Source organism: Anser brachyrhynchus, assembly GCF_964034855.1.
Source record: "Anser brachyrhynchus genome assembly, chromosome: 2".
Lineage (NCBI taxonomy): Eukaryota > Metazoa > Chordata > Aves > Anseriformes > Anatidae > Anser > Anser brachyrhynchus.
The window spans coordinates 63,082,652-63,108,148 of record NC_137695.1 but is presented as its reverse complement, the minus strand read 5'-3'; the positions used below and the strand labels follow the sequence as shown (position 1 = coordinate 63,108,148).

General features: G+C 40.6%; 1 protein-coding gene and 1 long non-coding RNA gene across 3 annotated transcripts; one reads left to right on the top strand and one right to left on the bottom strand.

The window, feature by feature from the left end:
- Positions 1-4,997: 4,997 nt before the first annotated feature.
- On the bottom strand, positions 4,998-15,903 carry LOC308191043. Its single transcript, XR_013947670.1, has 3 exons — positions 14,668-15,903; positions 12,702-12,872; positions 4,998-6,161 (listed from the first exon to the last, which is right to left on the bottom strand). It is a non-coding gene; the product is annotated as an uncharacterized lncRNA (long non-coding RNA).
- Positions 13,533-21,772, top strand: RP9 (RP9 pre-mRNA splicing factor). 2 transcript variants are annotated; one of them, XM_080583007.1, is made up of 7 exons: positions 13,533-14,337; positions 15,910-15,954; positions 16,114-16,144; positions 16,936-17,167; positions 17,385-17,476; positions 18,907-18,968; positions 20,082-21,772. In XM_080583007.1, exons 1-7 carry the CDS (start codon positions 14,150-14,152, stop codon positions 20,308-20,310), a joined length of 879 nt encoding a protein of 292 aa, XP_080439133.1. In that variant the 5' UTR covers positions 13,533-14,149; the 3' UTR covers positions 20,311-21,772. The 2 variants fall into 2 exon arrangements, with proteins under 2 accessions (XP_080439133.1, XP_080439134.1); XM_080583008.1 differs by lacking the exon at positions 15,910-15,954 and having other exon boundaries at positions 14,073-14,337; positions 16,936-17,065.
- The last annotated feature ends 3,725 nt before the right edge of the window (positions 21,773-25,497 follow it).

Below are 25,497 nucleotides of genomic sequence, written 5' to 3'. Positions count from 1 at the left end.
AACCAACATGAAGATAAAGCTTATGCTGCATTTGGCCATTCTTTTTTACTAGCCAGCAACACATCCTTTGTTTATTCCCATTTATTTAAGTTCAATGATTTTAAAGCAATTCCCCTTGGACTCACTTTATATGGAGTTTTGTACTCATTACTCAATAACAGTTCCCCACTTCTGTTGTAATTACCACTGCCTCAAGACTGCTGTAAGTTACGCTGGTGTATACCGGCCCCCAAAAGAGCCACGTGTCAGTTCTGTGTTACAGAAACAGTAAGTTTCATGCCTCAGCTCCATTCTCTCTGTAGCCAATACACCTTATAGCACATGGAGATATCACGATAGTGCTCAGACAGGTAGATGTGGTTGCTTTCTGTCCTCCTTATTTTATTCAGGCAGCACAGAGGCAGCTGAATGCTAAAGGTGCCCAGTATTTCTCCTGGAAATGGCATTTCCAACAATTCACTCTTTTTCAAAGCATACACACACACAAAAGGAAGTCTTATTTTTATGCTGGTTTGTTTGAACACGAACCCAGCTTCCCTGCAGGCATTCTGGGGGATGCCGATCCCTATCAGATCGCCTGTCCTTCAGTCAGCCTGACACACAGCCCTGACTAATTCAGGGTGAGCAGGGGGATAAGCACAAGCATGCCTGAAGCTCCTGCTCCGACAGTGAGGATTATGCTTCCCAGACTTAAAAACACAGTACAGCTAATGTCCGTTCTCTCTCTGAAAACTCAGCTTTCAGGAATGTCACAGGTTAGACAAAAAATGAGGATTAAAGAGCTGGGATTTATGCCTTTGCACTCCATCTCCTTTTGTGGGATGTGGTGTGCCTCATGTAATGTTCAAGGGGCTGCAGTTCTAGCTTTGGGCTTCGCTACGTCAAATTAAAATGTAACTCAAGGATTCAGTGCTGTTTCCAAGTTATTTGAAGGGCAAGGAAGTAAAATGCCAACGCTGATTCTCTGTCTGTGTATCACAGCAGCATTACTATTAGAGCTTGTCACACGGAGGAGAAATCCAAAAGCTCAAGTGGCAAGAAGGTAGAAAAGAAAATTCCTTCACACACTGCTGGCATGAATCATGTCTCAGGAGCACTGAAGAAAGCTGAGGAGTGTGCTGATAAGTCATTTCACATAAAAAATAATTTATGGTAACATGGGAAAAGGAAATAAAGTCTTAGCTTGAATCAGAGGTAGGCAAGAAACTGCCTGTGTGTAACTCGAGATCCTGCTCTGTCCCTTGGAATGTGCTTGCAGCCAAGCGCACGGCAGTTATGAGATGGTGGGCCTAATGTAAATTAAAACGTTTGGAATACATGCACTCAAATAAATATAGGAGAGGTTGTGACTAGAGAAGTATTCTGCTGCGTAGCCTTTGGGTCTATCCAGTACCTAACCACTTAATTACCCAGCATAGAGCTAAGATTACAGGCCTGAAGATTCAGTCCCTGGATGCCTGAAGTATGTATAGTGTTTTGACTTGGAGGTTTTCTAAAAAGGTAACGTACAGAGATAGAAAAATATAGAGTGGATTTACAACGTTTTCTAAATACTTGATCAAATATAGAACAAGAATAACAGAGGCAGTCCCTTTTTTCTTAGAAAGATTATGTCACATGTTGGAGATTGCAGATATCTTTAAATTATGGTATGCAGATTTAGAGAGAACTCAGATACTGGAAGTACAAAAGTGAGAGCAATGGGAAACAGCTTGAACTGATATCAAATCCAGTTTAAAAAATGTCTCTGCTTTTAATCAATAAGTAATATTCAGAGAGCTCACGGTGTAATACTGTTTGGGGCTGTACAAACTACACAGGGACTGTGTGAAGAGACTCTGAATTATTCTGTTCTACAGTTTTCCACAACTGTTCTTCTCAGTATATACTCTCTATAAAACTCTAAAGAAGCTGTTTAGAGGATAGCTTTGGGTTACAACTAATGTGAAAGAACCACAGTGCTCTCCCTGCTGAGCTGACTTTAAAGAAAACCAAAAAATAAAAATAAAAAAAAGTATAACTCAGTGTTAATTTCTCTTTCCAAATATCTGTGGAGGTTTCCAGATACTTTGAAACGACCACAGAAGCACACCGTATTAATACTGGTTTTAAATATTAAATATGGCTAATGCTTATCTATAAAACATTCCCAATAGACACTGGTTTTAATAAACAGCATTATGAATAATAACTGTTTTATTTTATGCAGCTACATGATAAATTCAGAAGACCTGGAATCAGGAATAGGTCTTTGTATACAAAATATTTTAATGCAAGTTCTATCAGTTACACACAATTTAACAGCTCTTTATTTCCAATGGTGTGACTCATAAGGGACAGACTTGATGTTAAAATGCCTTTGGTGATCAGAGTGGTGCAGGCAACTTGGGCCTTGCTGGTCCCTAAGAAATGCTGTGACACAGGTCTCTTTCCTCGTCAGAGTCAGGCTGGATTGATCAGCCACCTCCAGAGGCTATTTAACACACAGATTTTCTACCAATTGTTTTCTACTGCTGAACTGGCAGCAGTAATAAATGCAGCAGTGCTCAGAGCATGGGAGAAATGGGTACACTTCAAATTGCTTATACTGCAGATAAATGTCACTTAGTCCGATTTATCTTCAGATTATCTTCTTACCCTCTTCAGTTCACCCTCTGTAGATGTTATAAGGAAAGTGAAACAAGTAGCAGGTAACCCTGTGAGCCAGTGTCCTCTTCCAGACCCCACAGTACCGAAGAAAGTCTGACTTGCCCTCAGGTACTCAGTAACTCCCTTGTTGGAGTTCACAGCATAACAAGATACACAGACAGAGCTGTTTTAGTTAGTGTGTATCAGCCTGGTGTTGAAAATCTGCCACGCTAAATTATTATCCAAATGATTTAGCAAATCTGTCTCATTTTTAATGACACAGGGTAGACAGCACTTGCAAAACTCCACTGAGGCAGTGGCTTCCAACAGACCAACACAAGGATAGCCAACTGTTGTCTTCCACCAAGTCTCGCTGCTGTTTGTAAGGTAAAGGACTGCCAAAAGCATAAGCCTAGATTGCACACTTTTGAGGCATCAGTCATGCCTTCCTTTCCATTTGGATCGCAACTATTACAGTTTGTCCACTAGAAGCAAACATATAATTGTAGCATGCCGACTCTGGGCCAAAGTACCTTCTAATTACACTGGAGCAACTGTGTTGGCCTCAGTGTAGATGTGCCAATGCAAAACTGGAAAAACTACTCTATGCATCCATAGCCAAGAGAGTTTTTCTACCGTTTCTTGCAGCTAGGTATTTAAATGCTATCAATTTCCATTCAGTGTTCATGCATTTATCAGGCACAGTATATGAATATATATGTGTGTTAAAAATGAAAATGCAGTAGCATTTTTTTTTGTTGCAGTAGCAACAATCCCTGTTTCATGAAAAGGAAATGCACTCAATGAAACACAAACCTAAATACCTTTGGAAATAGAGGCCAGAGGTTAAAACTCACTTTTTCAGGAAAGCTGAAGTTTCATCAGAAGTACTAAAATGACTTACCAGATATTCAGAAAAGTTCGCCTCCGTAGGGGCCAAATTTCTGACAATCTGCTCTTAAGTTACCTAGCTTAACACAGAAAGCTGTAGACAAAATGGGAAACATGCTTGATAACAAACCATTAAAACTCATATAAACAAAAGTATATTCTAAATACATTGCAGGTATCCACAAAGTCAGAGCACGGTTTTGAAACTACGAAGTGGTTATATTAAGCTGCAGAAAGACTTGGATATTCATAACAAAGGATGTGTGTGCTTAAGCTGCAGGTTTTCATCCTATGGTCTGTGGATTTTATAGGTTCCTCCTGCACGAGCAGTAAGGAAGCCTGCTGTATGCTGGCCTAAATTCCCCAAGACAAGGGGGTTGCATCTAAAGAAAAAAGAAAAAAAAAAAAAAGGCAGAAAAGCAACGAGCTAAACATCAGCCTTATGCCATACAAAATTTGGAAAACAGTGAACCTTTCATAAGCAGCACGCACAATCTCACAACTGTTTTGCTCAGGCTGCGGGAACGAGTGGTTCCTGCAACCAAGGATCCCACTGTTTTTCTTAAATGCATTAAAGACAAACACAGTCAAAAAATAACTGGATAGTCTGCCTATTGTTTTCAACAAATCAAAAGGGAGGGCAGAAGCATTATGCATTTATTTGAAGACTAAACAGCTTCTCAAGAAGCAGCAGAGGCACTAAGGTCTGGAAAACAACTGGTCACAATTGGGTAACTAATTTAACATGCCTAAGTTTTATCACACCCTATCTGTACTCCATCTGCTAGAACTGTTATGCCTCTGCAATTAAAAATAGTAATGTTTTGTTCCAGCATTCTTTTCAACAAAGCTGCCTTAATAAAGTTGGTTTGTAAATTAAGTGTGGACTATGACTCCCAGCCTGAAAGACAGAAGCCTTGCATGAAATTTTCAGTCCCACTCCCGCCCCCATCCCCTTCCCGTAGCATTTTGTGTAAAAAAAAAAATGCCTTTTGGAAGCTGTATGTCTTGGGAGGAGAAGAGGAAGCAGTTCCTGTGCAAACAGCTTGGCAGAAAGTGAATTATGCAAACTTTCCTGAAATGTAAGGGTATCTGTTCTCCCAGCCTGCATTTTGAAATGAGCGCACTATAAGCTCGTTTTGCCTATCATGGATGAAAGGATTATTTGCAGAGGTGATGTGAAAGAGGCAGGTCAGGTCAATCACTTCTCTGCATGCCAGCACCACAGCTGCATTTGGCCACTGCCTAAGCAGACTGCAAACAAGACACCTTGTTATTCTTCCCCTCCTTCATTGATATTCATTTGTGAATCCCCTGGGAACAGCTTGAGTGCATAGGTGTTACAGAATAGTGCTCACTGGTTCTTACTAGTGTATGTAAGCCTAAAACCAGGTGCTTGTTGGAGTTCCAGTGCAAGATCACTGACACTGGAGAGCAGCCCCGCAGAGAGGGATCTGGGGGTTGTGGTTGACAGCAAGGTGAATATGAGCCAGCAGTGTGCCCTGGCAGCCAGGAGGGCCAACCGTATCCTGGGGTGCATCAAGCACGGCATTGCTAGTCGGTCAAGGGAAGGGATTGTCCTGCTCTACTCTGTGCTGGTGCGGCCTCACCTCGAGTACTGTGTGCAGTTCTGGGCACCACAGTACAAAAAGGACATTAAACTGTTGGAGAGTGTCCAGAGGAGGGCGACGAAGATGGTGAAGGGCCTAGAGGGGAAGACATATGAGGAGAGGCTGAGGTCACTTGGCTTGTTCAGCCTGGAGAAGAGGAGGCTGAGGGGGGACCTCATCGCAGTCACTTCCTCACGAGGGGGAGAGGGGCAGGTGACCTGTTCTCTGTTATCACCAGTGACAGGACCCACGGGAACGGTGTGAAGCTGAGGCAGGGGAAGTTTAGGCTGGACAGCAGGAAGAGGTTCTTCATCAAGAGGGTGGTCACACACTGGAACAGGCTCCCCAGTGAAGTAGTCACTGCACCAAGCCTGTCTGAATTTAAGAAGCGATTGGACTGTGCACTTAAGTCACATGGTCTAAACTTTTGGGTAGACCTGTGCGGTGCCAGGAGTTGGACTTGATGATCCTTATGGGTCCCTTCCAACTCAGGATATTCTATGGTCACTGCAATCATCTCTGCTAGTTGGTAAGCATTTCTTGACTCTTACATGACTTTTTATTTACTTTTTGCATCTTAAGAGAGGAAAGTCACATATTTAGACATCAAGTCTTAACATTTCACTTCCACTAAATATTTCAACATCATTTCAGAAATATATTCACAGGATATTAAATGCATTTCTGCACTTGTTTCTGATAGAAAAGAGTCCGCGTTTTGGACAATAGTAGCGTGATATTCCAATAACCCCTTTCAGGCATCTAATCTATGTACTAAAAGATGATGGTTTTAGGCCCAGAATTACAAAATTGTGTGCTTTCAGCTCAAACCAAATTTCAGTGTTTGCATACAGCTGGTAAGATCATACTGAGTGCTGAGTGCTCTCTGATCCCATTCGTGTTTTGCAGGGCTGTTGCATCACAAGTCACAGTCTTTCTTGCCTGCATTCTCCACCAATTGTTGCAGCGAAGTTTTATTGTCCTGTCTTTACGAGTAGGGCCCAGACAAGCCTTCCATGTCACATATGTGGGCTAGAGAAACATTCCATAAAAATAAAACCAAGAGTTAAAAGACTTGGCAAATAAAAGTGTTGTTATTAGTTCAGTTACAATCACAGATTGGTTTGGGTTGGAAGGGACCTTAAAGAACGTCTAGTTCCAGCCTCGCTGCCATGGGCAGGGACACCTCCCACCAGACCAGGTTGCCCAAAACCCCATCCAGCCTGGCCTTGAACACCTCCAGGGATGGGACATCCACAGCTTCTCTGGGCAGCCTGTGCTAGTGCATCACCATCCTATGAGGCACACTACAATTACTGTACGCAACCTTCCCACTATCTATGCCATTCCCTGGCATCATGCTCATCTCTCCACTGTCCTTGTGGGTTCAAAAGTCAGTAACACCAGTCTTTTTTTTTTTTTTTTTAAGAAAAAAAAAAAGGTTGGCTACAGTTGTCAGCATCTGAAGTTCTTTGCCATGATCACAGTGTTAATATTTATGATTTCTTCCCCTTTGCCAGAAGGAGGATGTTGATGTTGTGCATTTCCTCCTCCTCACTTTAGGTCTGCTTGGGGTCATTTTCATATGTTTGCTAGTAAGTTCTGTTAGCTTACTGCTTCTTTGCTGGTTCACAATTCCATGCTATGTCTCAGTTTAGTACTTGCTAGATGTTCTACCTATGTTGCAGACATGTTCTTTGCTCTCTTTGCTATCCCCCAAAATGTATTTACTTCACTTGCAAGACCTCATTCCTTCAGTGACCTGTAGTAGTTGACAGTTTGCGTCAGTAGTTGTGCAGCTTCCGTTATTGTCCCGTGCTTGAATTTTCCAAGGCCTCCACTGTTATCTTGTATTTTGGGAGGCCCCAAACGTACCATTTTTGTTTGTTTGTTTGTTTGTTTGTTTCCCCACAGCTTTCTAACTGTTGTTTCCAAATAACTTGTATTAATGTTTTATTAACACAGACAACCATCTGTAGCCAACATCTACTTGTTTTGGCAATATCCCTGGTACATTACTAAAATTACTTTATAACTGGGCAGAACACCTCTCCTTTCTTAGTTTATTCAAGCATGATCAAAAAGTACCTCACAAGGCGGTCAGCAGAAAGCCCCAATAGAGGATGCTAAATTGAATTTTTTGCACACTACACGAGTGACATACAGGAGCATAGGACAGGCGCAAATCTGCCTAGATGCAGACTGGTCTAGGAAAGAATATGTTTTCTATGTCTATAATGATACATCTATCTTTTCATTTCTGTATCTGTATAGTTACAGATGACAGTAACCTTCAAGCAAAAGTAACTATGAGGGAGTGTTTCTGGATGGCATTTGTTGCACAACTAGCAAGCCATAGGAAAAAAATATGTTATTTTTGTGTGTTTGGCATGAATATCAACACTGCAATATCAGAATTCCTTTCTCATTCCCCTTCTCACCAGAGGCAGTCATGGGTCAATAAAACACTTGCTTCGTAACTTCATTACTGCTAGTCTAGGCTTTCTGTATTACCTTCTTGTCAGGGCAGGGAGAGAAAAAGGTCCAGAATAGTGATTTTCCATTTATTTCTTTTCATTTACCTAGAAAGAAGCTGCTGGTAACTTGATATATGGCAAGTGTCTTAAGCTTAAAGAGCTGCGAACTTTGGATAGTTTTGGAAAAAAAAAGAACACCTAGGGTTTAAATGAGTACAGCTGTTGTGCATGGAACTAACTGATCAGCAATTTTAGGAAGAGAAAGTCATCTTCCTTTTTAAAAGAGGTGGCAAGCTCCATGAAGAAGCTTTGCCTTAAACTTTTTAGATTGTATTTTTAATCACTTTATGTCTGTAGTTTCTGTGACCCATTCAAAACCACTGGAGCTTTTTCAGGCGACTCAACCAATGTTCCACTGGAAAGTTGGCAGCTCAGAGGGGACATACCAAGGGCAGATGCTGGCACTGAAGCTGAACTTGCCTACTTTACTTGATGCACTGGGCATCATAAAAACAGGAACTGTTTTATCAGTCAGCATATTCTGGAATTTCAGGAAGCAAAATTCAGGAAAGGAATCTGCTTTTGCAAGGGAAAAGTTCTTATAAATCGATCACTGATTTAGAATATTGCCAAAGCTCAGAAGGAGGAATTTCCTGCAACTGAGGAAAAAAGAAAAAAGAAAAAGAAAAAAAAGGAAAGTCTACCAGGCATACCAGGCAAAGAATCTGGCCTCAATCCCTCCTAAAGTTGGTAGCAAAACTCGTGCTAATTTTGATGACAGTAAGACTATACTCACTAGGGGCTAAGCAGCAGTATATATAGATTTAATACATGAGGAACATCCAATCTGGAATAATTATCATCCCTCTAATAACGGGTTCAAATTGCAGCAATCCTGACTTAACCTCTCATCTGTCAGAAACAGATAAACAGAGAATTACGGATTTCTTTGCATCTGGCTGTTTTTTTCAAAACCAAAGTCCTACCCACTCAGCTTGGGCACCAGCAATCCCACAAATGACGGTACATTTTGTAAGAATATGGGAGATTGTCCAAGGGTTGTCAGCCAAAATTTCCCTTCCCCAGTCCCGTTATATAATGTGCCGTTAGCATCTGAGTGTTCCTACTACACACATGGTTTCCAAAGGTGCTTAGTCCTTACTGAGGCAAACTCCATTGAAGACTAAATGAAACTCTGCTTCAGAAATGACACATTTGGGGCTTTCCACCAGTATAAAACTGGAGATACAATGTTGTATCATCAATAATGTATTACACAAATATATCCCCATCAAACAAAGCCTCACTCTTGGAAAAAATGGCAATGGTACTTAACACAAAATGGCTTGGAATATATACAGTTATTTGTATTTATTTGTAAAGACCAGAAAGCAAAGGGCATAAACTCAAAAAAAAAAAAAAAAAAAAAAAAAAAGGCAACTTACCCAGTGATTTCATGTCCTTAAAGTTTTAAGTGAAATAAAATACTGAAGAATGATCAGATTGTTTTCACTAAGTAGTGTCTTGAAGAGACAGTAAGCATTACATTGCTGATGGAACTTTATACTACTGCTACGAACTCCAGGTAATCACTAAGATAGTATCTCCACAGAAGGATGGAGGGAGTTCATCCATACAATCAACTACCAGAGGGCTGGAGGACAGAATTTACAAAAAGGAAGACGTTCATTCCCCTTTGAAGTATCTGCTTACCTATCTTTGGAATAGATTCAATCAAAAGACTTCAGTGTTTAAAATGGGATGTAGTCTTATAAAGGGACTTTAACCTAAAAACTGCAGGTCATATAACTACACTCAGTTGCTGTCCAACCCTAATTTCCAAAGACCCTTCCTTGCTTATCTATTAAGCTTTCCTGCAAGTGCCCATTTTTGAATACCCCTAGAAACCTAGTCTTTACAGAAGCAAACAACTCAGTGCCTAATTCATACCTGTGGTTGGTTGGTATGCAAAACTTTGATGTTTTTCTGCCCAATTTTCCAAAAGGCTTGCCCCTGTAGATATTTACAGAGTCCTGAACACAGACAGGATCACACCTGCTTGTACAAAATGCAGCTCTGACCATCATGTTCTTTCAGACATTTGCTCCCTCATTCCCTTTATGTAGTGGTGTACGGCAGTGAGCACCACAGCAAAGGTCCAGCTATGTAGGATCACTTTTCACTGCTGAAGTAGGAGCATGATATTGTCAACTAGTGTAGTGGTACTACACCTAGTGTAATGATGCTAATCGAGAGGGAACTGGGCTCTGGCCCTTGCTCAATTTTGTATTTTACATTAAAAAGTACCGTTACCAGTATTGGAAGTTCTGAGGTCAGAACCAGCCAAGATACTGGGGACACTCTATGCTGAACATTTCCTATCAGCTAGCTTTAGGCAGCTGCAGGCCAGCCAAGCTGGGTTTAGACTGTGTTCTGCTCAGGCTGCTGCATGTTCTGGATCCCATTATGAGGTGCTTAACTTCCCATGGAGTCTAACACGGGTTCTGGATTCCTCTCCTGTGCGTAATATCTGACACATAATTAGAAACAGATCCAGGCCCAAAGCTCTAGCCAGCCAAAAATGGAGAAAAACAGTTTGGCTGACATTCCACCAGCATTACACTCTCATAGGCACACTGATGCCTATGGGATGACACAGATGCAAATTAATTTGGCCCTTGTATTGTTGTTTGTAGTTGAAACATTCAGTTATTTATAATGAAAATGAAATTGTGGTGTATATTATGAAACATACAGGCCTTTCAGATAGTTCAAATTGCAATAGCACATGAAATGTTTCTGGTTAGATGTTTAGGTAAGGCTGGAATTAGAATGCCATGACAGTCAGCTGTTATGGTAAGACAACTTTTCCCCCAAAATTAACTTCTTAAAATGTCTGAAGCACTATAGTCAAATAAAGAAAAAACAAAACAAAACAACAACAACAAAAACACCTTCAAATAGACATCCTTCTAAGTACATGGAACCAGATCCTAAGCTAATATAAATCCTTTAAAAAAAAAAAAAGCAATTTACAGGTATTGAGGGTCTTTGCTCCAGAATAAATAGAAACGAAAATAACCATTACATTTTTTCTACTCCCTCCTTCTTCACCGTTCATTATGTTTTGATCTTCTCTCAGGACTGATAATAAAGCAATTAGCTCCTTGGGTTATTTTGCAACAGTCACAGGAGTCTAGTGCTTTTCTCAGCAAAGAAGGAACAAGAAACTATGGAGTTATCTACAAGTGAGGTGTTGAATTATCTTCTATTAAAATGGTGGAAAAAAAAAGTCTCACCTTGCAACTAGGTACTTTTGTGCTGGGTACTTCTGATAAAATTCATTTCTAAGACAGACGAGGAAATCAACTAGAAAATTATTTGTATCAAACCAAAGAAAGAACAAGTTTAAATCACTGTGGCTGAGAAGATTTAGATGCCTATCTAATTTTACCTTTTGTCTGCCCCATTAAGTTACTGTGGTAAAAAGTATTACAGAAATACCCTGATTTGCTCATAAATTAGAGCCTGGGTGTACAAGCCACCAGGAAGCAAAGAACGCAGCCTAGCTCTTGCTAATTTAACAGTAGAAAGAGGACAATATATCATGGTCTGTCCTTTTGCATCTGCTTGCAACCACCCCTACCTCCTCCAAATTGGCAGAGCTCTGTTTACATCAGCCACACCAGGTCAGTCAAGGGTATTTGAAAATAAGACTGGTATGGTTTCCTGATATCTCCTCTCTCTAACTATTGTACACATCCCTCCCCTGGAATACCATTCATAAACTGGAAACACTCCATCATAGAATTAATTTGCTTTTCTGTCACTGTCCTAAAGCACCAGAAAGCTGCTCCAGGGCTTGATTACTCTGTTGGTTAGAGAATATGAAGTAAGAGCCACTTGAAACTAGCAAAACAACATTGGTATGATAGGGGGCCCACACATGTCTATTGTATCACTTGAGTTTGCTGCCAAAATAAAGTCTCTGTTTAGTAGGCATGAGCCCAGCTGGTATGTAACTTTTAGTAACTATTGCCACGTAACTTTTAGTAACTATTGCCACTTCTCTAAATAGAGTGAAAAATTGATACTGCCTCATCGAAGTTTTTTCAGACATTTTAAATGTAATTTTGGTGCCAGGAAATATTTCTCTTTCTTCACTTGTTGCTTGAAGATACGTGACCATGTAAGGGACTGACTGCAATTTGACATGTCAGGGGATTTGACATGACAAAGGGATGTCACGGACAACAAGAAGGTTTTCTTCAAATATATCAGTAGAAAAAAAGAAGACTAGGGAAAATGTCGGCCCACTGCTGAATGGGGCAGGTGCCCCAGTGACAAAGGATATGGAGAAGGCAGAGGTGCTGAATGCATTTTTTGCTTCAGTCTTTACTGCTAAGACCAGCCCTCAGGAATTTCAGACCCTGGAGACAAAAGAAGTCCAGAGAAAGGAGGACTTCCCCTTAGTCGAGGAGGATCAAGTCAGAGACCATTTTAAGCAAACTTGACATCCACAAATCCATGGGCCTCAATGGAATGCACCCACGGGTGCTGAGGGAGCTGGCCAATATTATTGATAGGCCACTCTCCATCTTTCTGGAAGGGTCATGGAGAAGAGGAGAGGTGCCTGAGGACTGGAAGAAAGCCAATGTCACACACCAAACTTCAAAAAGGACAAGAAGAAGGATCCAGGCAACTACAGGCTAGTCAGCCTCACCTCCATCCCTGGAAAGGTGATGGAGCAGCTCATCCTGGAGGTCATCTACAAGCATGTGGAGGATAAGAAGGTGATTGGGAGTAGTCAGCATGGATTCACCAAGGGGAAATCATGCTTAACCAATCTGATGTCCTTCTATGATGGGATGACTAGCTGGTAGATGAGGGGAAAGCGATGGATGTGGTCTACCTTGACTTCAGCAAGGCTTTTGACACTGTTTCCCATAACATCCCCATGGGCAAGTTCCCTTCCAACCCAAACCATTCTATGATAAGAAAGGCTACTAGTAAAACTCATGAAAGGCCAACAACTAAGCAAAACACACAGGCAGCAAACATGGGATGAATAAAAAAAGGTTTTCTCACAACCTACGTGCCATCTCATGACATCTCAGACAGACAGACATGTTGGAAGTTTTTGTTGTGTGTTGTTGTTGTTGTTGTTTTTGTTTTTTGAGAAGTAGATCTGCATGTTTATGTTGCTTTGCTGCTCAGTGTCGTTTTTGGTAGAATGCTTGCTGCATTCTTTCCATTGCCAGCAAACCTAGAAAAAATGGTGCATGAAATAAAAATCTTTATTACATATCAGTGGTATGACATGCAAAAGCTAGAATATTTTATTTAAACCTTAAAATAAGAACTCAAACTATGCAAAATACTGTGACAGAATTAATCAAAAACCTGGGGACAGATGCAGCTCTCTGGTGGTGCTCATACACAGAAGAGAAGGCACTTGCCCTTTGCTCGTCAGGCAGCTCAGGCTGCAGAAAACGTCAGTAGCTTTGTAACAGGGTGAGCTCTCCGTATCAGTGCCTGCCACGAACAAGCCCCCCTGGGCCCATGGCCTTCCCTGTGACCAACATGTACCTCCCTTGGCACAACCCCCCTCTTGAAAAACAAAAGGGAAAGAAAAATACATTGCAATCTGGATGTTGCAAGATTAGCAGAGATGGCCTTGACCTTCCCCTCCCTCCTTGCACATTATTTGGGCCTCTGCCACGATGGGTGTGCAGGACCTCACACAATGCTGGCCCTCCTTGTAGGCCCTGCCATTTGCCACCTGCTGCCCCACATCCCCATCACTGCCCTCACCCACCCCTGAGACTCTGGCACAGCACAGGGAAGGTGCCCCCTTGCTGCCAGGCCTGGCCTCAGCTTAGCGTGTCCCTCCCCATTAGGCCCCTTTGCTGGGCTGCTGCCATATTCCTCTGGGCGCCAACTTCTCCAGGACACCATCCTCCTCTGGTGCCATCTCCCGCTGGGCACCATATCCCCCTGGGCACCATCTCCCCAGGGGCACCATCTCCCACTGGGTGCCACCTTCCCCTGGCACCATCTTCCCCTGGGCGCCATCTTCTGCTGTGTGCCAACTCCCACTGGGCGCCATGTTCTCCTGGACACCATCTCTCCCTGGCCACCACTTTTCCTTGGGTCCCCTCAATGCTCCCCCTCAGCGTGTAGACAAGTATAGCGCCATTATTTTTTATTATATTTATTTCCTTCTAACGGTGCTCTGCGAGTGCAACGCCTCACAACACGTTGTGTTTAAGCGAAGGCTGCACGCAGGGCGGGCGGCAGGCACCATCCTGCGCCGCCCCACCTCAGCCCGGCCGCCGAGCGGGACCGCGGGCAGGGGGGAGCCGAGCGGAGGCCGTGGCTGCGGGGGGCGCTGCCCGTGCCTGCCTCGCCGCCGCCGCCGGAGGAAGTCGGCGGCCGGCAGGGGAAGTGAAACCGAAACGCGCAGCGTGGAGGGCGGGGAGGGAGAGAGGGACGGAGGGGGGCGTCGCCGCGGCCTTGCGACGTTCCGCCGCCGCCGTGCCGATGTCCCGCAGGGCGAGAAGGGGCCGGGAGGAGGGGGAGGAGGAAGAGGAGGCGAGGGGTAGCCAGGCGCGGCGCAGGAGCCCGCAGGAGCCCGCGGCGAGCGGCGGCAGGAGCCAGGGCCGGCATGAGAGGAAAAGGAAGAAGCAGGAGGCGCAGCAGCTCCAGAAGCTCCAGCACCTGGAGTCCTTGTAAGGAGCGGGGAAGGGGAGGCCGCCCCTGGGCTCCCTCCCCTGCCCGGGTTGCCTCTACTGGGAGCCGGCCCGACGGGCCTTTGGGGCTCGTTTTTCAGCGCAGGGAGGGTGCTTGCTTTGTTTCTTTGTGAAAATATCTGTAAATGTGCTTGTAAATATGCCTCCCCGGCCCCCGCGCTGCTTCAGTGCCGAAGCACTGGGCTTCTGGGGTAAATCCCAGGGCTGTTGGCCCCTGCTCCCCACAAGCCCAGCGTTTCCCTGCTTTCATCCCGAAAACCTCCTGCCCTCAAAAGTGACAAGGGGCAAAACCAAGTCATTAGGAGTTACCTTTTTCACAGCAGTTGGGTCCACCGTGCTCTAACTTCCCTAGCTGGGTGACACAGAGGGCCTTGTTCCTACCAAGTGTTAGGTGTCAGGGATGTCCTGTACTGCTCAGGAGGACTCGATCGCCACCAGCAATGGATCCACTCAGGTTACAAGGACTCAAAACGGAGTAGAAATGTGCAGTCTGTCTGTAGATCTTAACTGGGGATATTCGTAATATCTTTCCCAAATGTTGCCCTTTTTGTGCATAAATAGGTCTGTGTTTCATTTGTTTACCTGCCATGCCTTGCCTAAAAGTTTAGTTTAGGCAGGGTAGCCAGTGTCTCCATTGTCTCTGTGCCTGTCACGAAAGCTGCTGATGTGTTACAGTATTACTATAGTACTTGCATTGCAGTGACATTTGCAAAACTGCTTCATGACTTTATACCGGTTTGTTGAGGAAAACTGGGTCTCTTCTTACAAGCGATTCCTAGAAGTCTGGGAGTTGTAGCGTGGAATCAGAAGTTGTTCAGCCAGTTTCCAATAGAGTGGATTCAAAAAAAAAAAAAAAGAGAAACCGGTTTGAGAGACGCTTAATGACTCCATCTGTAGTCCACAGTGCTATGAAGCACTTAGGCTGTTTTATTGAAAATGGTTTTAATGTAATAGAAAGATCAGAAGGTTGACTGGAATGTAATTTTTTCTCTTCCAAGTGAAAGTCAAGATTTGTTTGTTATGACAACTAAAACTAAACAGCACTCAAAAAGTTGTTAAAGATTATCCCATGTTGTTTTGGCATTTAACTCCTAAGTACGTACATGCACTTTCTCTGTTACTGTGTTCTACAGAGCACCTGCTTGCTATTTGGATTTTAGTGAATTTTGTCTTCTACAGAAATACCGCAGGAAATACTGCAGGTGGTACTTCTGTCAGTAACATTACATCCTTATGTTTAATATTCAGAAGACGACAAAGTTGTTATATTACATTGTATATGGGTGGCAAAGCTAGAAGTGAGGAACAGTCTGACTTGATATTTTCAGCTGGGTATGTCTGTGATTTAGCAGTGATGGAGTAAAGAAATTTGGATCAGTGAGATCTTGGAGCAGGGTGCTACCGCGAAAGGTGAGAACATTGTGTATTTATGGTGGTTCAAGCTGAACTGGATGTACTGCACCTCTTTGTAAAGCAGGGTGATGAAAATAGCTGTTCCCCCCAAAAAATACAAATGTGAAGAATGTTAACAAGAGATGCATATCTTTATAGGCAAACGTGGGTTTGGAAGCACTTTGTCAGCCTGCTTGCATCCAGGTATCCATGTTTGCCTACTGTTGGCAATTATTGATTACATAAAATTTAAGGGAAAATGGGAGGTGAATGTTTTAACTCTATACTGTTGAAATACTGTGTTTTGTCAATTTCTTTGTTTATGCTAAGCTACAGAGTAACAATATTTATATTGCTTTTCAGCTACGAGAAACCTCCCCCAGGACTAATTAAGGTTGGTAAATATACTGCAGTACATTTTTAGTGTTACAAGGGATTTTCAGAGACTGTATTTTAGCCGTTTATCTTAAGTGTCTAGGTTACCTATATAAATTACAGAGAGAAGTAAGTAAAGTCCAAGGGACAGTTCAGAGCTCCTCAGTTACAAGCCAACCTCTTTGACTTACTAAGTGCAAAGTGAAATGCCCAGAATCACGTATGTTGATACCAGTTCCTTCGTGACCTCTTAGCGCACAAAATTAATGTAGTATTTAAGTGTAGACACAGGGAAATCATTTATGGTGAAGCAGACTTTCAGTTTGTGTGACATCTTTTCAGCATTCTTCTCCATTGCTTATGCTCAAAATACTTGTGTAAAAATACTTTCCATAATGATCATTGCTATTGCCAAATTTATATAACTAAGCCATAAGCTAGTGCTTTTAACCTAAAAAATACTGCTTTGTGTTGTAAAGGCTGTTTCTGTTCATTATGTTTTGTTATAAGAGAGAGAAGAAATATCAGCTTATCTGATAATTTTTTGTTACTATTATTTATTGAAATAAATTACTAGAATAAATGGAAAGGAGTGGAAGCGATACATCAAGAAAGTGTCTGAACCAGAAAAGTCAAGGGCAAGGGAGAAAAAAGATGACTTAAGGATTAGGTATTTTGGATCCTTTATGTGTTACAGAGAAAACAGGTTCCCCATTAAATGAAGGCCTGTATGCTTGGAGTATTGATACTTATAAAATTATAAATAAAAGAAAAAAAAAGTGATTTTATTTTCTGTATCTTGTTCCGCAGGAAAATGAAACAAAACCAGAAGACTGCATCCCTGATGTACCAGGCAATGAAAGCGCACGAGAATTCCTGGCCCATGCCCCAACAAAAGGGCTTTGGATGCCTTTGGGAAAAGAAGTCAAAGTTATGCAGTGTAAGGCTGAAAATATTCCAGATGTCATTGGACCATCATATAGCCATCTTTTTACTCTCTGGGGGAGGGCAGGATGTCTGGTGGACAGTTTACGAGATCCAGGTAGATTGGCATCATATTGATATAAAAACTACCAATATCTTGAAGGCTATGATAGCTTTCTATTTTATGGAAGATACATGTATCAACATAACACTTTTGTATCTCATTTTTTCCAAAAATTGAAAATATTTTAATATTTTCCATAAATATGTTTGTTTTTTTTTTTTCTGTACTGATCTGGCTCAGGTGCAATTCACTGCTGCTTCTTTTTTTAAAGGTTGGAGGTGTAAGCGTTATGGACACAGAACAGGAGATAAAGAATGCCCATTCTTTATTAAAGGCAATCAGAAATTGGAACAATTTAGAGTAGTGAGTACAAATACTGTAGTATTATTGCTTGTATTATTTATGTTGATGATGGATAATATTGCAAGTGAAGAAAAGCCTGTCAGATGATGCTCTGTTAAGGACTTTTCCTCTGTCTCTAGTATAATATAGATGCTGAAAATCTCCTAATAAAGAAAAAGCTACAGATGTGGTTGGATGTTTGGCTACTTTACAGAAAATCTGCTCTTCAAGTGGAAAATAATTAATATTTACATTTAAATTGGAAATCTTCAAGAACCTCTTTCAACCATTATATTCAATCAACTTTTACAGCATAAATTTTTGCGATGTCAACGTAACAAAAAATGCTTAGTCAAGCTTGAGCTGCCCACATTACCGTTGCTTCAAGCCTTCTGCTCTCATTGTGACCAACCACATCACGAAACCTATTGTCTAGGTCTATAATCCAGTCACTGTCTACAATTCTGGTCTCTTGCTACACGAGACTACATCTCAGATTTGCAGATTCTTTCTGCATGACCTCTTTAACTGTTTCTGTTGCTTTGCATTGTTAAACTATTTTTCAGGCTGTCATCACTTTGTATCTTAGGTCTTTCTTTCTGTCCTTGAAAAATGCAATCTGGACTCATTTCTGTCCAACTACTGCAAAAGGGACTTTTAGCCCATACCCATGACCAGATTGCCTCTATTCTTAATTTTTTCTTAGGCTTCACTGTTGCATCAAACTCTTAGTTTATGTCCAGGCCCTTCATGATGCATTCCCAACATCTTTCATCTGCTACTGAAATTTTAATTCCCACCTTTGGTCAGCATCTGATATCATTTCTCTGTTGATTTGTGTGCTGAATCTTCCAACACAAATGATCACCTTGTTCTTTTTGCTGCATTCTTTCTTGGCATGAACTGGCCTTAAATATCTGCAAAGTTTATTTGCTACCTTCCTTCACAACTATCTTTTTCTGCAATGCTTATTCAATTTAAAAATAACTGATTTAAGAAGCAATAATATTAATGCATAGCATGCAAGGACAGCTCCAACTTCATTATCCATTTGTCTTATTATCCTTGTTCCTGTATTCCGGTGTGTTTGTATCCAGGTTTTTAAAACGTGCAAGGGCACAAATCTTACTATTTTGAACCTCGACATTCCTTCTATGTCTAGCTACTGCTGTATTATGTGTGTGGGGAGCTCTTAGTTAACTGTGACTGGAAAGGGACAGAGTTAATATACCTAAGGAGAGCCCACTCCAGTGATGTAACCAGATAAAATAAAAAATCAGTCTAGATGAATGATGTTCACCAACGTCTGATAGTATACTTGTGAATTAAGAGCTCGTTAAGTATATTTAATCTTTTGATAACACAGTGGCTTTTGTTTTCTCAAAAAAAAAGTCAGTTTTACCATTTTATCATTTGCTCTACTAACACTGGGTTTTTTTTCCATTTTAAAGGCACATGAAGATCCTATGTATGATATAATAAGGGAAACTAAACGTCATGAAAAAGAAATGAGGTATGTGTCTCTGTAGTAAAACGCATTTTCAGTCTGTTTTTAATCTTGATAACATGATAGTAATTTAGAGTTTGCAGTTGAAACTTTAATGTTACCCTCACCAACTCAGAACATTTTTGATGGCGGTTTCTTTCTGTTAACTGAGATTAATGCATTTCTACTTTCTCAGTAATCACTCAGTGTACTTTCTACCTCTTTAATTCTATTAGCTTCTACATCTGTTCCAAAACAAAGATTTAAAGAGGAGTCATTCATTGATGCCATAATATTTAGGTCCCTGGTTATTGTTCTGTTTTAGGTCTAATAAAAAAGTCATTTTTTGCACTGGCTTTACTGAGGTGCTTTTGTATCAAAGAGCTTTCAGTAGACATGAAGGGATGGATTTAGAAAGCTAGGTCTAGGCACCTGATACTGTTCCTTATGTGAAGTCATTATTCAATGTATAAATCAGGAGAGTTCTTTCATGCTTTCTTATTTGAACTGCATCAATGAGATTATTGAACCAACTGTAGTGAGTGAGTAGATTAGTACTGCTAGCACAGGTATCTTGCACGCTTTTTTTTTTTTTTTTAAAAAAAAAGCAAAATCTTGGCAAGGATGTTGAAAACAATAGAATAAGCAAGTAGTCTCTCTCCATTTGCCAGGGATCCATGAAAGCTCACAAGAAGAGTGCCTGTCAAAGACACCTCTAAATCTAAAGTAGAATCTACTCAGTCAGCTTCACTGACATCATCTCTGTATCAGCAGGGCAATTCTTTTCATAATACTATAATCCCCATGTGCACCTGTGTATGCATAAGGGTAGAACTTCCATTGGTGGTCTGGCAGTTGCTTTTACCTCTGTTTTGCATACATAAATTACAGATTGGCCAATACGCTTGATAACCCATGAGATGGGAAGTCCTTGAGAACAAAACATATGCTTGTCTCAAAAGGGGTTGTTATCAGTATGAAAATTGTAATGGGAGTTGTAATTCAGCAGAATAGGAAGTGTTCCCCAGCCCTTTGCATGAAGCTTCCATTTCTCAAGCTAGGAAGAAAGCAGATAAAAGCTAGAATAAATTATTACTTAGAGAGCTAGAAAGTATTCTCATTCACATTTTTTAAACTCAGGATACAGCAACTGAAACAGCTCTTGGAAGACTCCACCTCAGATGATAATGATAGCAGTGACGACAGTGATGAGGATGATGAAGATAGCAACAGCTCCGCTTCCTCAGAATGTAGAGATAAACACAAGAAAAAAAAGAGAAAGAAGGAAAAGAAAAAAAAAGAAAAGAAGAAGAAGAAAAAGAGAAAGCATAAGTCATCTAAATGTAATGAGAAGTTAGAAGCTGACTGACAGTAGTCACCTGCTACATGCTCAAGGACCCTTACTTGTGAACTGCAAGGAACGATCCAAAGAATGAGGAAGAAACCACCAGAAAGGGCTTTATTAAACTGCGATCATACAGATGGATACATATAGCACCCTACACTGGCTCTTCTTTCCTACTCCTCTGCAGTGCTGCAGCCAGGAGAGTATAGTTTAATGCATTAAACTATACTCAATCATTCATATCTTTAAACACTAAAACCCGTGCTAAGGGCCATCCAGCAGGGTCATATTGGGCCTCCGCGTTGCTCTGTAACTGCCCACAGAAAGCCATAACTACCAAGGCAGAATTCAGCAGACTACCTATTGAAGTATGTTTTACCATACTATCAGTTAATTACATACAAAGCTTCAGTGCAAGGGGACTGCAGTTTGCACCATGCACAGCACTGACAGTTCTCTTACAGTCCTTACAACATTATACAGTATTTTTTTTTCTGCATACTGCCTGCGTGCTGAAGTTCATTTTACTTACCCTAGCACTGGCAGCTGGGGGAAATAAAGAACACTGCTGAAGGGGAAAAGAGTTCATCAAGGGAATTTAAGACAAAATCACAGTATAAGCAAGACTTGATTTTTTTGTAGCAAAATCTCAGTGTGATCAACAATAATAGGCACAGTTCTATAATACCTAAAGTGTTCCCCAAACCAGAGGATTAGGAGCCAGGTGTAATGATGTTAGATGTTCAATTTTACTATAAAGAGATGAGTTTAGTTATTTAAAAAAAGGGGTGGTTCATGTTGGAAATGAAAAATATATATTTCTACATACATTTCAGTATCAGTTGTTTTGATACATTTGATTTTTTTCCTTTTAAAAAGGTCTGGGGAAGTAAATTCCAACTTATTTTGTATATTTACTAAATTATTTCACGTAATATTTTATGAATCATCCCACAAGAACATAAATGTCTAAGGGTTTCAGTATGGTTTTCAAATACATGCTTGTAAGTTGCAGAACAGCAGCAAAGAACATGTAAGCAGGAAGAAGGGAAAGATATGTACTCTACTTAAAAAAAAACAAAAAAAACTTGGCCAGTCTACAAGGTCACTAATGCTCCAAGGCAAACTTAACTGGAAAGATAGAGATGTCAATACACTGCATTAGAGTAAGAATCATTTTCAAAGATCAACAGATAAAGGTACAGCAGTGCAAAGCTGTGACTTGAGGACCTAGAGGTTTATTGGTGCTTTCCAAAAGGAAAAAAACAGATTTGCTTTGAAAGGACTAGGTCATATTTGATCTCATTCAGCACTTAGTCTCTGTGCTTGTTATTATATTAAGCAAAGCATAATAAAGCTCTAACATCAGTAGCCATTGACAGTGAAATCAAGGAACCAGAGACACAAATGCATTTTAAGTTGTTTCCTGCTGAGTGCTTTGGAAGACAGGGAAAGTATACATTAAAATGTGTTTTTTTCCCTTCTACATGTCTAAGTCACTTAGTTGAAATGTCTTTTTTTTTTTTTTTTAAAGTCATTATGCTCTGGAATAAAACAAGGTAGCCAATGCCCATTTAGAAAAAAAGATTCCCTCATCACATTTGAGACTCCACATTTTCAATAAGCCAACAAAAGGGCAAAAACCTGTTTATTGATAAAGCAGTTGAATGGTATGCAACTTAAATATCACTATCTCCTAGTGACCTTATAAAGAACGTATTAATCAGAACAGTAGCTTTTGGTGAAACTACTTAATAGTTTCTTCAGAGCTCAAATGTTTGAGTTTTTATCCTCTAGTATTATTTACTAGATATCTCTAGTGTGATTTCTCTAGTGTGATTTACTGATGACTCCTGCTAGTTAATGATGATACTGATACAGATAATTAATTGAAAGTTCCTGGTTCCTTAACCAGATAGAAAAATGAACAGCTGAAATGGCATGCAAAGACCTACATGTGATGCCAAGAGAATCCATACATTTATTGCACTGGTGATTGCTGGACAGATGCTGGAAGCTGCACCATGTAAAGGCTTACTCTGATTCATTCTAGAGAATCCTCACTCAAGTTTGAGTAGAGCAGACGTAACCTGAAAGTCTCTTCAGTTACATTAGCTTTTGTCATCTAAGATTCTTATAAAACCTAGTTTCATTAAACTAATTCAGCTTCCTTTTAGCCTGTCATCCCACTGCTTGGGAACGGGTCCCTCAACTTGGTCTGTTCAACAGGATTTTACCTACAAGGGCTTACTATTTGAACAATCAAGAAAAATAATGCAAGACAACCCTTCTTTAGCGTATGTTAACTGCAATTTAAAGGTTTGAGGTACCAAATCAGTGTTCTGCAGACTGAACATCTGTTTAACCTAGTATCTTCCTCCACTCGTGGTCAATAGCGGATGCTTAAGCAACAGAGCAGGGCAAATAGGACTGGTATTTATTTCATCAAAAAAAAGCCTCTATTGCTTGTAGCATGGGTACTTTCAATCACAGATATTTTATTTAGTAGCCTAGTTTCTTTTACATCCAGACACTTGTTAAAACCATTTCCTTCAGCAGGAAACCTCCACAGATTAGTTATGCGGATTAAGTATTAATTAGCAAAGAAACATCGCTTGCTTTCAAGCTGTTCCCTACTAGTTTCATTTCATGCCCCCTAGTTCTTATACTGAAGGATATGTGAACAACTGATTCCCGTTCATTTTCCCCCACATCATTCTCAGTTTTGAAGATCTAGAATATCCCATACGTAAGAATTTTAGTAGGTCTCTACTCAAACTCATAAAAGCAGAGGCAATTTCAAAGTTAAAAAGTTAGCACAGTCTCAATACTGTAAGGTTTCTAATAGTAGTGACTAGCAACCCATATGAGAATACTGAGAAACATGATTCATTTAACCACTTAACATTTTAAGCTGTGCCAAAGCTAGCATGTAAGAGACTCCAGGTCTTTAAGAAATATGTAGACTAGAGGAATTCCAACACCCATTTTTATTAATGGAAAATGATTCTACACAGAAGTATTCCCAGAAAGCAGAATAGAAAACTATACTCCTGAAAGACTGATTAGACTTATGTTTTAAATCTTAACCATTCAACTATTTGTTCAAAGAGCGAAAGTTCCTGGTGACAGCTTTCTTTGTAGAAATATATTTTTATTTGAAGTTTATATTGAAATTTCAGTGGTAACAGTAGCATAACTAAACCCATGAATCTAAACAAAGGTGAAGTGCAGCTACAACATACCTTGCTGGCAATACAGTTGCAACTGATGATTTCCAGCATCTAGGTCTGATTATCTTAATACTCCAAATTCTTCATTTCAGAAAGAACTTCAAGAATATACATTTTTTTGGCCACGAAATGACTTGGGTTTTATAGTCTCGACTGAGATGGCCAATGACAGTGAATCACTCAGGGAATCTGAGGACTTGTGTTTGTTTTGTCTGTTTTTTAAAAACAGTAATTTGTTTTTCCTTGGTATGCTTATGGTTAGCATGCAATGACTATTTTTGCCATTAGCTCCTGCCAGTCTTACATTGTTTTAATAGAAAGACCTATAATTAATCTTCTTGAACATAAGGCAGAAGACAGGACACTAAGAAGGAATGCTTTATGCAACACATGCTACCAGATCTAGAAGTAAAATACAGAATTAAAATCTGTTAAGCCAACATAACCATGGTCACCATTTGAGCATTAGACTCCACCCACTTTGCAACAGAAGTTGTAGTTAGCTACAAATAATGATTTAGAAATTGAGTCACAGACAGTCAGTCTGTCCAACAAAACAGTTTGGCAATTTCAGAGGCCCCTACTGTTTGTCACTGCCTTGCCAAGAAGTAAATAGATTCTTCAGATGTTCCTACAGTAGATATTGTCAAAGACATTTGAAAACTTTAAAGGCAATACAATACTGCCAGCACTGCAGTTACTCATCACTGGGCAATCTACCTTCGTAAGGAACAAGAAAAAACTGACACGTATGTGCAACTATAACCAAAAGTGGAATCTCACATCACAGGATAGTTACTTGGCTGAACTAGAAGAGCCTGGACTTTAATTGACAGCCTTTTAAAGTACAGTTCATAGTTTGCAACCTTTCTAAATCATGGCCATCTTACCCACTGGAATATTAAATAGTCATAAGCCAGTTGACTTCAGATGCAGTCCACTGTCTGCTGACTGAATAAAAGGTCAAGCAGAAGATACAGTTTTAAGGCCCCAGTACTAGTACTGGTAGAGTAGAGCACACCAAACTCCAGAAAAACGAGTAGCACTTTCAGACTAAAGCAGTCTAAACTCTCCCTGCTGCTACTCCCTCACATCTTTCTGGGATCTAGCATCACCCAGCCCTAAATTGCTGCTTATATCTAGGTAGAAAGCACACTGACTGCTGCAAGACCTGTGAAAGGATGGATTAGCATAATTTTTTGGAGTGCTCCTGGAATATTAGCCACTCCAAAAAAAGAAAAAAGTGCCTTCTACCTGTCAGGTAATGAGTATTCCACTACCAGGCAAAAAGAATAGAGTTAAATCTGTCAGCAGAGGTAACTTAGTATTCAACCCCAAAGGTGGGCTCAAATTCAGGGAAAAATGTTAGCCCTTACCTAAAAGATCTCAGCTACAGCTGAGGATTACTCCTCTGTTGTCACTTAGGCTTTCACTTGGAGACTATTCCTCACTCCTCCCACCAGAATAATTTATCCCCTCCAAGAGCTGTAGATTCCTCTGTTAGGTATCTAAGAGAAGTCCTACATTTTTCAGAGCAGGAGTACTATTAAAAAGCTCCTTGCCTGAAGAAATTCTGTCCTTTACTCTTTGACATTGATACAAATAGATGTTTTGGGCACTGTAAGTGCTAAATATGAGTTTGTATTCCTTATTTTCTTTTGGTGCTTAAGGCAGAGAAAAAACTACAGTGCTAATACAGAACCTTTCAGTAATAGCTTGAGGTAAAGGCTATAATTACAGTAGCTCTTTAATAAGTTCCTACAAGTACTATTAGAAACAACAGTCAAGGGTCAACTGAGTAGGAGACGGACACCTCTGTACTCCTCACCAGGGTGAACCAGTATCACCTGGTACAGATAGACCAGTAACAGGCATGCACACAACTTAAACATCACAGGAGACACTACTTCATCTCTGCAGGTAATTTTAAGGCACAAATCAAGTAAGAGCATGGGGAGAAAAAGCAAAAGGCAAGTCT